General features: G+C 38.6%; 1 protein-coding gene across 1 annotated transcript in view; it reads left to right on the forward strand.

Moving 5' to 3' along the window:
- Window positions 1–761: 761 nt before the first annotated feature.
- Window positions 762–13,086, forward strand: part of LOC120572094 (coagulation factor XI-like) — an 18,654-nt gene continuing 6,329 nt past the window's right edge. The window contains exon 1 of the mRNA XM_039821267.1: window positions 762–926. Within this exon, the coding sequence (XP_039677201.1) occupies window positions 866–926 (61 nt within the window). The 5' untranslated portion in view covers window positions 762–865. The remainder of the gene's footprint in view (window positions 927–13,086) is intronic.

Below are 13,086 nucleotides of genomic sequence, written 5' to 3' on the forward strand. Positions count from 1 at the left end.
TTCTGTTATGATGTGCTGCAGCCTCAGAATGGGATTAGTAGGCGTAGTAGACTACTTTTTCGTCCGCAGTATTGCATCTAAATGAAATAGATTAGGTTCAATACCATTTCACCAGTAGCCTAATATTAGGCTATACTTATGATTAAATATGATATTAATACACTATATTGGAACTAACGCATTTACTCTAGCAGCAATTTTTTCCCATGCAAATTCTCTCTTATTCAGCCGCTGGGTTTTTTTTTAACTCGCTGTATGTGCGATTGAGTATTTCCGCCGACCCGTTTGTTTGTGGTTGTTACCATGGTGAATCGTAGTATCATGGCTCCATTCATGCTGCCTTTTTATTGTGGTGGTGCACGCGCGTGAACCTACTCTGAGTTAATTGAACCAACTCATATCAGCTGTTCTGAAACCGAAAACTTTCCCATCTCAGGTTAAATCAACTCAGAGATCAGGGTTAGACCATTGACATATGGGTTAGACTCAGAGTTTGTTAAACCTCCTTCCTGAAACGGGGCCGTCGTCTTGACTATGATCTGACGCAGCGTGGAGGAATGACCGGGTATATGAATCAGAGGTTAATAGATGAGAGATGGGAGGCAGCTGGAACCCTGACTCCCACACAGCAGACTCCACTCCTGCAATTAGGACAGACAGAGAAGCTACCTATAGAGCAGCAGGCCTAACAGAAGGAGCCAATAGACTTTACAGGTCATAGGTCATGTGGGACTGCCTATATAAATTGATGGACATATAAATGTGATGATTCTGAAACAGTCCTTTGACCAAGGTGCAGTTGCAGAACCAGCTCTTTTATTGCAGTTGTGTTTCAAGAATCTTTACTGGCTTCAAAACTAAGAAGATGGGAACACATTTGATCTTGGTGGGTCTGCTGTCTCTCTGCAGTCTCTCTTTTGGTCAAGGTAATACATGCAGTATGTATACATTGTAATTTGACCACTTATATATGGTAGAATGTATTGTAGATTTAAGTGTGTGTGTGTGTGTGTGTGTGTGTGTGTGTGTGTGTGTGTGTGTGTGTTTACTGCGCATTTCTATACCGATGGGGACCTTGACCTGAATACACACTCACAAGGTGGGGACTCGTGTCACCGTGGGGACCAAAATCAGGGTCCCCACGGGCAGACCCCTCTCAAAGCATAGAAAACAGCTTCCTGATATGCCCAGTATCAATATCTCCAATGTCCCCTTTGGGGGGGTTTTCATGAGAAAAATGTGTGTGTGTGTAAGACGCTGACGTCCTACTGGCAAACGGTGGTATTGCAAGTGTGTGAACTTTTCTGTGAACATGCGCCCCTCCTGGTAATAAATGGTATTGCAGCATAATGAAAATTTAACTCAGTCAATGATGCACCCCTCCTGGTGGGAGATGGTATTACAGCATAATACAATTTGAACTTTCTGTTAGCCCAGCCATAGTAACTCAAACTCAGAATACTTAAAATTAAAGTCCTACAATTTGATCAATATCTACTGGTTTAACATAAAATTCAAAATTCAATTCCACTTAAAAAAGCTATCTCTGCTTAAACATGTCCTAGAATGTGCTTTTTCTTTTTGTTTAATTTGCAATTATAACTAAAATGAGGCTATTTATTGTCTAACATAAGAGAATTATGAACAAATCTTGTTGCCTTAGTTAAGTTAAATGTTACATTTTACTGTAATTATATTGCAGATAGCTAGTTTATCTTTGTGTCATAATACTAAAACTGTATTTACTTTGCCAGTTACCTGTTTATAGACCTAAATTATCAAGATAGGATTACTGATTTTCAAAATGTTTTTTATCCTGATGATCCATCAAATATACTAGTGAATTAGTGAATCTATTTACAAATGGTTATGAAACTGTAAAAAACACACCTCACTATAGGCCTATTGGCCCTTCAGATCAATAGATAAATCTTCTTGCTCAGTTATTTCTTCATAGTTTTGTTTCATAACATTAGAAACTTGGTAATATAGGCTACTAACCATGCATGCAACATCTTCATCATGTCAAACGCCTGTGCCTAATATCTTCATTACCTCATTCATCTAATATAACTATATAACCAGACCTAGTAACCTTGCAAAGGTTCGATTTGTGGATTACAGCTCTATTACATTACATGTCATTTAGCGGACGCTTTTTTCCAAAGTGACTTCCAATTGTTACATATGTCAGAGGTTGCACGCCTCTGGAGCAACTAGGGGTTAAGTGTCTTGCTCAGGGACACATTGGTTGATGTATCGCAGTGGGAATTTAACCCAAAACCGTTATGCTGGAGATGGGGTTTCCCATCTGGCCACATATTTCCAAAATACGAATAGGAAACATCATTTGAGGCTCAGAAAGCACACATCTCACTGACCATGTCTCTCGGCACTGGAGCCCTACAGTGCAGTTTGCTCTCCCTTTGCTTTACGCTCTGTACACTACTGACTGGCCCTCCAGGACCCCCTGTAAAGCTTATATGCAACAATGATGTGTCAGCTTACAGACATGATGTCAAGCAGCTGGCATCCTGGTGCAGCCACAACAACCTGTAACTAAATGCTCAGAAGACATTGGAGATGATTGTGGACTTCAGGAAGAGCCCCCCCTGAGCACCCTCCATCTGCCCTTAAAGATGATAGGCAAGTTCAGGAGATAATAACCCCATTCAACAAGTATCACACGTTCCACATTCCAGCACTCTTTCAATTTTCAGGAGTAACCTTCTAATACAGTAGCTTCCGTGGCAAAAGTTTGAGCTTAAAGTTCCAAACGCACTATGGCACAAAAAGTCTAATGCCTCTACTGATGGGGGATCTGTAACATACAAAACCTTTGCCTAAATAGCGACCTTTTCTACAATACTGCTGGTTCTGTGGTGTGGCTTAAAATCTGATGCCTGCAGTGCGCCATGGAAGCATCAAATGAGGCAGGTCAAAAGAACTGCGTCAATTATCGCTTTCAGTGCGTTTGGGCCTTGATTTACAGCATACAACATATTTTTCTTTTGATAGAGAGCAAAAATAAAAGGTAGGCTTTAATATATATAGCCTATTTCATAATTATAACTTCTGTAATATATTTAAGTTTCGAAAAGTTGGGACCTTTACCTATCATCTTTAACATTCTTGGCTCAGTAGTCACCACTGGGACACACATTTAAGAATACACAATATCCCAGGATCTGAAGTGGGATGCAAAAATCAACACCAATGCAAAAGGCTGAAAGAGCATACTTCCTGCTTCTGGTAAGGTTAAACAGGACTCAGGACTTGGCCAGACTCAGCTGCATTATCCAGTTTGCTAAATTGATCATTGGTTGAAAGCTACCATATCTATGTTTCCCCCCTCATTAACAAATAACTGTATGTGTATATATGACAGCCTTCTGCCACAAACCCCTTATAACCCTCCGCCCTGCTATTGCTATTGCTTACAAAGAAATCTGTATATTCTGTTTGATAAGATCATTACTTACCCTAGCCCAGATTTCCTTTTTTTTACACTCAGCCCAACCTAGTTTGATAAAAAATGTAATATGTTTCACATGGATTAATCATGGTGCTGCATCTGTATCCTTCATAACTTGGGCTGTTTAGGTTTAAACAAACAAGCACGTTTCTAACTGTGTGTTCAGGTGTGCCTGGATATTACAGAACTATGGGTCTTCATGTTGAGGTAAATTTCACAAAACAGAAAAGTCAAATCCATAATTTAAAGTGTGTTTTCAGTCATCCAGGTCAGAGGATGCCTTGAATTACTCAGCAAGAGCAAAATTGTCTTAAAATAACTGCAAAAAAAATCAGCAGTCGTCCATTTTAGTAAAAACATGACCAGTCAGGGTCAGTAAAATTGCAATTTCCATATTCCCTTGAATGCAGCAGTAGTGCAGGTGCAGATTGCAGTCCTCCCTCCCCCACCCAATATGTCTCAACTGACCTGGTTGTGACCTCTGAAGCAGAGAGGCCCAGAGGAACAGACAGTTTGGCATGAATTCAGTTATTTCCAAACAAAACCTCACGTTATTTTATGCTATACATGTTCAATAAAGACTAATGTATTAAATATGTATTCATTATAATTATATTTATAGTTATTTAAGAGATGATTAAGATATTTTGATACTTAAGTAATAGCTTACAACAGGCCATAGTATGTTGTGATAAAGGCACAACATATAGCAGGGCGATAATGTTAGCCTAGCGCACAGACTTTTTGCACAGACTATTTCTTTTACATAAAGCTAATGAAAAGGCACACAATAACAAAAACTAACTTAACAATCGAGACAGAACTAGACAAGCAACTAACTACTGCGGCAGTGGTAGAAGAGCAACTCCTGTTTTCTGCTAGATTAAAATTGCTGTGTTTATCAATGAAGAAGGCTTTTAAGAGAGCATAGACAACAACTTCAATTCCTTTTAGTAAAGGGCTGTCTGATGGCAAAATAAAGCGGCGAAAAAATTCTAAATATATACAGTATATAGATAGCCAACCAACTCTGTTTCATGGCAATGTGTGTGCAGATGAACAGCTTTTGTCCGTTGCACCAGCTATCAGTTTGTGTAATGTTGTATCTCAAACTTGGAGTGATACTTGTTGTTCAAAGGAATTCTAATTATAGCTTTTGTATGTGGTTGTTATTATATCACTGTTATGAACCAGAACAAATCAGTTTGCATGATTTGAGCAACCTTTTTATATTATGGTTTTGATAGTTTGGTTATGCCATCTCATTGCTGGACTACCATACCTGATATTCAAGCTCATTTGAAGGTTTGGTGCAGTTCAGCTTTGTTGCTATGCCCATTCTCCCTTTTTTCCCCACCATGGATACTTCTGATGTTGCTTCAGATCTGCATCTTATCCCTACATTTCATTTACATATAGATAATATAGTATAAGCTAACAATGATGAATACATTGTTACTTTTGTAATTAACTTTAAAAAGCTGTAAGGCCTAAAGAGAACTATGAATACAATTCTGAAAACTTTAAGCTCATGTATTAATAACAATACTCCAAACCATATAATTTCTATGGTTCAGACTGCTTAAAGCTGCTTACACATAAAAGCCCGGCAAAAATCGCTCTGCGCGGGCCAATCCATTGAGAGCAGTGCCGCCCAACTAGGCACTGCGCTACCCTGGCATCATGCACCTCTCAGAATTGCCGGATGCTTCGCTTGCTCTCAGCACAATTACATTTTTTCACTCAAATTCTAAATCAAACAGGACATCTTAAAGGCCCCTTTCAGTGTATTTTGACATATTTATGGTATTTCATATTTTTGAGTCATTTTCATGACAATTTTGAGTAACAAGTGAGAGCAGTTTCTGTGTTGTTCTAATAATTGTCTCATTTGTGGTCTGATAAACACTGACTTTATCAAATTGGAAGTTTCTAATATATTATAGAAGAGTTTAGACCAAAGATTGGCGCGAGACACAACTGTTTTTAGAACATTGCAGTTTCAGCAGTCTAAACTGGCTCATCTCAGCTGGACACAAACCGGTTAATGGTGTTGCTGCGACTCAGCTGGTCAAGTCTCCAGAGGCTGGTTTTAAAACGTTAGAGACGTCTTCTGTTTCCAACAGAAGTCAGCTGGTTAGTGAGCTTACAAACTATAGAAATAAAATGATCCATAATGCATTTATTTCTGTTACAAACTCTCAGCTGGTGGAAATGGCAGTTTTAGACAGTGGCTCAACGAGCTACAACCAGGGTTTGTGGTGGAGCGAGTTAGAGAGAGATTGAAGAGAGGGAGCTGCGTTAGAACAAAGTTGAGAATCAGAGAACTACAATATATGAAATATATTTTTGATGAATGTTATGAACATGTAAGATAAAAATATGTATATTTATTATTAATTAATTTTGTATTGATGGGAGAAAAATTTATTAATTTAGTATAAAACAACCCAATAATAATGAAGAAATTAATTTCAAATAATGCCAAATATTTGTCTGCTTATATGCTAAAACTTTCAGTGTTTGTAGCGTATGGTTTAATTGTAGTCTTAAATTGAGCTAATGTTACCACATTTAAAAGAAAACACTGTTACACACAATCTGTCATGTTCAAGTCCCCATCCTGACCACGCATACCCCAACTCTGGCCATGCCTTTTACCATGTGGCAAACATGGGGTGTGTTTGCCTGCGTTCCGGCCCTCCCCCCCACATTATGGTGAGTTTGGCGTGGTGTGAACTCAAATATCAACTGAACGGATAAGAGCACGCTGACATGCACAAGCATCTATACCAGGGGTGGCCAACCAGTTCAGAATAAAGAGAGCCACAATAAAACCACGCACCAGCAGCAAAAAGCCACACAACACATGCAGGTCCACATTACAACGCGCAACCATGACTTCCATATCTAATGAAAGTCATAATACATAGCAGTTTTCTAGTTTTTTTTTTTCTTACTTAGATGGACTCAGTGGGAAACCTGACAGTCTTTGTTACCCACAATCCTTTTAGGTCTGATTGTGTACTCGGTTGTGGCCACTCTTTCACTCATTTGTCACTAGAGGGGCTTTCAAACAATCTGACTCAGCATTGAAAGGGTTAATATTGAGGAAGGTGATCTGGGGCTGCTTTGTTTTCCTCAGGCTGCAGAATCTGTCCATAAAAAAACCTTTGCTGCGTTATTTTTTATTTTAAAATAATTGTCAGATGCATTCAAGTGCTTTTTTTTAACCAATCTGAAATGTTTCAAAAAGTTTAAAAAAAAAAAAATCCACCAATAACACAGCCACACAGTGAAGAGCCTCAAAGGAGAAGGGCACAGAGCCGCATCTCGGCTCAAGAGCCACAGGTTCAGCCACCCCTGATCTATACAGATATTTTGATGAATGTTATGAACATGTAAGATAAAAATATTTATTATAATAATTATTAATTTTTCCTAATGAGGAAAAATGTATCCATTAGTATGTACACTTGTCATTGGCTTAATTTTGAGGAAAAAAACTTAACTAATAATAAATAAAAAATTAAAAATAATTATTTTTATTTCAAGTTAAGCCAAAGCATTAGGTCTGCTTATATGCTGAAAGGTTTCAGGGTTCGTTTGGTTTCGATCGTTTTCTCAAATTGAGCTACTGGCGCGTTTAAAAGAAAACCTGCTACATTGCACCGTATGTCATGTTCAAGTCCCCATCCCGACCAACGCCCATCCCCCACTCTGGCCATGTGGCCAGTGTGTACCGGAGTCCCCATGGTGTCCAGCCCTCCCCTCCGTAAGCTGTGAACTCTACGTCAGATCTTCACTGCATGGGAGATGAGCAGGCTGGAGTCATGGATCAGGGGAGAGATGGTGAGTCTAAAATTGATTTTACTTCCATTTAAACCCGTTTACAATTCTGTTTAAAATAGATTTGTACTGTTTCACATGTAAAGCAACTCTTATAGATACATTTGAAAATAAAATGTTAGAAGGCTAACTTATATCTTGTCAGCCAAATAAGTTAATGCTAGCTAGTTTACTGGCAGCTAACATTACAGTTTATAAACCAACACCATCTTAGTTTACAGTAAATTGTGTGCTGTAGTGGGTGTCCAAATGGAAACCTTAGTTTAGGACAGTAGCAGGTGTGGTTCTCAGGACCAGGTCAGCCATTTTGTTGTGCAATATTACATGCCGTGACCTTTTGCCATTTTGCAACTTTTACCATACGTGTGTGTGTGTGTGTGTTGGGGGGTTAAACAAAAAGTATAAATCAAGAGAGATGGCTGCAGTAATGTTAAATGCACTGATACTGAGCTGAAATGAAGTGTACTGCAACATAGTGTCTTGCAGGTCAGAATCAGATAGTGCTGTGTGTGGAGGTGGGGGTGTTGAGTGAGAGGGAGTGGTGACTACAGAAGGAGGGGCTGGGGGAACTATTTTCTCCAGAGAGATAAATATGTTGTACTTAAAGATTTTCCCATAAAAAACCATCCCTATCATGTTTTCTGGACTAATATTTGACAGTTTTGTAGTGTTAATTGGTTTATAAGCTTGTATTGTAATCTGCATATTTATTTATTACACATTGAGCATTAGTATGGCTTAAGAAAGATGTATAATGTTGAAAGCCCCTTTAGACTCAAAGTTTTCATTATTCCGTCAGACACAATGGGGAAATATAAATTTTTGTAGCTATTAATTTATTGAAAATATGGACATACAGTGTTATACTACCTCTCTGATGGTGCATGTGACACGCACTGCCTAATCTACTGTTAATAAACTGGAGAAATGCAGCTAAAATGTGTGACTAATATGATATATGATATGACTTGCAGGAAGAAGATTTGACAACCATTCATGGTCACCGTGACAACCCTTTAAATTCTTCAGGTCAGTAAAGAGTGATGATTAGGACAACTTCGTAATATGAATTTGCACTTAATAATGATCTCTTTTTGGTCATTTTGCTGGTACACATTAAATATCTGCTATAGAATGTTTGTTTTGGAAATATTGTCATGCAAATCAGTGTTGGTTTGGTGCATGAGACTCAGAAAAGTTGAGTATGTGTTGCATGGCAAAGGCTCGATTTTCACTGAGTATTCCACCTGCAGTTTTGTTGATAAATCCAACTTTCTGAGTCTCATGCAGGGTTATCTCTCGCCATTATAGAGCTTAGGGACGGCGTGGCATATAAATATAAAACAATTTGGACATCATCTGGACTGCAAACATAGACTGTATAGAAGCCGATGAACAGGAGCTCCCTGCTTGTTGTCTTCTGGACACGTGCTATATGATGGACACAAACAGTGTTACAACCACACACACACCCATGCATGTTGCACACGGCTAGGTACAGCCGACACATTAGATAGTGTGTGGTGGAAAAAGAGGACTGTGGGTTATAAAGTTAATAATCATTTTGCATAATAGATGTGAATGTAGAAATTTTTGAATCTGTGTACAGTATATCTGTTGGTAATTGCTACAAACTCCCTCAAGGCCAAAGCCAAGTTCCGGTCTCCTGCTTGCTACCTGCTGGTTTAAAGTGAAACGGTTAGCCAGCCCGGCACAAGAAGCTACGACAACTTTAACTAAGGTTCACTCACCAACCGTGGGCTGACCTTTAAGGTGGACAAGCTATTCTCATTTTAGTGACAAGCTCCTCCAAGTTTTGCTTCTAATGATCCTTCCCTAGCTGCAACCAACAACAATTTTCGCTGTTTGCAAAAATAACTGTTTAATGACATCACCAATATGCAAATGAATGTGTGACGTCATTTCCACTAAAGCTCTAAATCTCAGGGGAAAACCCTGTCATGTACTGTCACACATCAAAACAATGCAATGTATGAAACATCCCTCAACATTCTATGGCTGCCATGTTATAGTTTACCAAATGAGATTACCCTGATACTCTATAGCGTTTCAATTTGATCTATTTAGGTTCTGTTTGTAAAACATATTTATCTCCTGTCATATCTTTACTAATGACTATAACCCCTATTAACACTCTCTGACGGTGCCTTGAAGAAATAGATACTTGGATGTACACAGAACTTCCTCCAAAGCTAACAAAAAATAAAACTGAGGTGGTAGTTTTCGGGAAGGAGGAAAAGATGCAACTTTCTACCTTGCTTGCTTGAAGGAAGGGGCTTAATAGCAAAGAGAAGTGGTAAAAAACAACCTTGGTGTCCTTATAGATAATGAGGTCTAAATTTTAACAGTCACATTAAAACAGTCATAAAATCATTATACCTTCATCTTAAAATATCAATAAACTAAAAAAATATATTTCAAAGGAGGGATCTTGAAAAAAAATCATACATGCTTTTCATTTCTAGTGGGATTGATTATTGCAATGTGCTGGACTCCCTAAAAAGACTTTAAAAACCACTCCAAATGGGTACAAGAATAGTTGCAGCCAGGATCCTTACTAAAACAAAAAGAACAGATCATATTACGCCAGTCTTAAAGTCCCTTACACTGGCTCCCAATTTAGTACAGAATGGAAATCTAAGGCACTTCTGTTTAGTTTTAAGTCTAAAGGGGATGGGACCAAACTACCTGCATGACATATTCCAACAACATTCTCAACCAAGACACCTTAGATTAAAACATTGCAGCCTACTACTGAAACCTACTGTCGGAACAAAACAGGGGGAAGCAGCTTTTAACCACTATGGTGATTCGATCTTTGGACCAGCTTCCAGAGGCCATAACAAAATCTGAACTTGGAAATTGAGATTTTCACTCACTTAGAAACATTCCTCACAACCTTGATCTGAATGTAGTAACACTAATTCACCCAAATGTGTAGATTTATTTTGCCATAGATACAATGACAGTAGCAAATTTGTAAGCAACTGCGTTTACTGATTTTTTTATATATTATTATTATTATATTAAACAATGATGGGTAAATGTTGCATTACAAGTTTGCAGCTATCATTGTATCTGTAAAAATCAATCTACATTTGTGAAATTCTTTGTGTGGAATATTTTTCAATGGGTGGAACATTTTTCTCTCCGTTTTGCACCATATTTACCTTCATAGTCTTAGTCATAAATTACTGCGGCCAGAGGCAGAAACATTAGCTATTTGTTTACAATGTTGTTTTCCCCTGTGTATGTGTATTTTTAAAGTGGAAAATGTAAAGCAGACCAACAGCTACCTGTAATGACTCACTATAACTGCACCCTCAATAATAATGTGATCATCAGCTACAAGTTTATGAGAGAAAAGTTCAGCAGCATCATAATTTCAATTCAATTTTATTTATAGTATCAAATCATAACAAGAGTTATCTCGAGACACTTACGGATAGAGTAGATCTAGACCACACTCTATAATTTACAAACCCCCAAAAATTCCCGAAAGGCAGACCGTTTGACAGTGGAGGATTAAACTCCCTCTTAGGAAGAAAACTTCGGACAGCACCATAAGAAGAGCTGTAGCTAGTAACATTAGCATTATGTTTTATTATGCTTAGCAACTTTATTTATTCAGTCAGCAGTGATCCTTGCCATAGGCCCTCATTACATGTTATTCCGGTTCATTATGGCTGCTGCTTAAAACTACCACAGTAAGTCAACTAGCCTGCAACACAAATCAAACAGCCTACCTTTCTGTCATGCCAATGTAAACTTCCTACTTTTCAAGCAAACACACCTAGTAATCTCTTCCCTCTCTCTGCATCCATGTTTTTAGTTGAACAACATGTGCATCATGACTGGCTTAAGTGGGCCATTGCAGGATGATCCAGTATTTAGCCTCCCGAGTTGTAGGTTTCATATTTTTTCCCAGTAGTTTTGCTTTGTGTAAAGTCATTTGTATTGTAGATTTGGTTTTATAAAATCCACAGTGTTGTACATAATCTCAAATAATAATAAGCCTACATGAATCCCACTACTAATATGTCACATTTTTCATCATTAGGTTAATCTGGAAAAAAAAAAGCTTGTTAAGGCTTTATCCATCATCATCATCATCAGTGTCAAAGATTACAGCTTTTAAAAGGTCACCAAAAGGGTAGAGTAGAGAGTCAGTCAGTTTAGCAGGTTATACTGAGGTGACGTTAGATGTGGTGCATAGTAATACTAATATGGAATGTAGTGGGAGAGGAATTCTAAAATAAATTAGTTTTGACAGAACAATTATCAATAAGTAAAATGGCATACATTTATTTTAACTCAACAACAATAATTGTTTGCTTTGTATTTAATCCCCAGGAGATGGACCAGAGCTCTTCTGACTCTACAGTGATCCTTGAACTAAGTTCGTCCCTGAAAGGAGGACATAAGTGTTCCTGAACTCAAGAGAGCAGAAAGTGTATTTGTGAAGTTCACATACAATCCAATGCACAACTTGGTCTGACAATAACAGTAGTGGGGAAATTGTATGGTTTAACCTGTTAAGTCCGGACCCGGACCTGGTACAGTTCCACAGCACTAAGTGGTGGCAGCTATTGTAAATTTGTGCTTGTTTAAAACTCACAAGCTTAATCACAGCAAAAACATCTTAAACTCTAGACCAATACTTTTCTTAGCCATTTTTCAGAGAAAATATACAAATTTGGCTCACTACCACTGATGGAGATTTGGCCTACTCCTCCGGTACTTAAATTGTTGGTATTTAATGATATGGCATGTTCTGTAATCAATAGTATTAAAGGAGAACTCCTGGCAATTTTTGTACAATAATCTTGCTATACCTACTGTATGTGAGTACCGGTCGAGTAGCAAAAAATAGAGCCGATTCGGTGCTAGCAGCATGGGAGCTAATACAGCTACACACAGAGCTCTCACTCAGCTAAAACGGCAGTTTTGGGGGCATAAGATAAAGAGGGTCTTTGTGCCTCTTAACAACAGACACACCAAAATGCAATTAAAACATCTGGCCACAACATGAACAGGGCCCTTACACTGGCAACAAGATGCATTTAGCAACTTAGCCATTGTTAAATTCACCTACCCTGTTAGCTGCTAGCTGCCGTCTGGGATGAGTGAGTGTGTTCAGCCAGGCTCCGGTAATAATCATCAGCAGCAGTTCTGTGTGTATTTGTATATATATATCCATTTTGTGTGTCGTTGGTGAGTTGGAGTCTTGCCAGTGTTGATTGTTGTGGTTTCCTTGGCGGGCTAGCAGGCCCGGCCGGCGTCCTGCTTCTGCTTCGCGCCACCCCTCCCTGAGAAACTATCATGACCGACAACAATCCAACGAGCCAGCTAGTCTGGTGGATGTCCTCCAGAGACCATTTAAGCCTTCAGCTGCAAAATATTTTTATTTCCCACCTCAAAAATGCTAGTAGTAGTACTGTAAAATTACTGTAGTGATTATGACCATATTAGTGCTATGTAACTACATGGAAACGGACAAATTATGTTTGCCTTGTGCCAGTAAAAGAGTGTTACAGGTCGCTGAAGTCCCGTTTGAATTAAGTTGTAGCAGGAAAAGGTAAACAGTGTGGCGGAGTTGGAGGATCATGTGTGAAGAGTGAAGCCCGGAGGCGTCTCACAAAGGAAGCAACTTGGAGTAATGTAACTATGGAGCGCTAGAGCTAGCCTTCAATACGCTTATTACTGTACAAGAAACAACATCTGTGGCCCGTTTCCATGTA

This window comes from Perca fluviatilis, chromosome 13 (assembly GCF_010015445.1).
Source record: "Perca fluviatilis chromosome 13, GENO_Pfluv_1.0, whole genome shotgun sequence".
Classification (NCBI taxonomy): domain Eukaryota; kingdom Metazoa; phylum Chordata; class Actinopteri; order Perciformes; family Percidae; genus Perca; species Perca fluviatilis.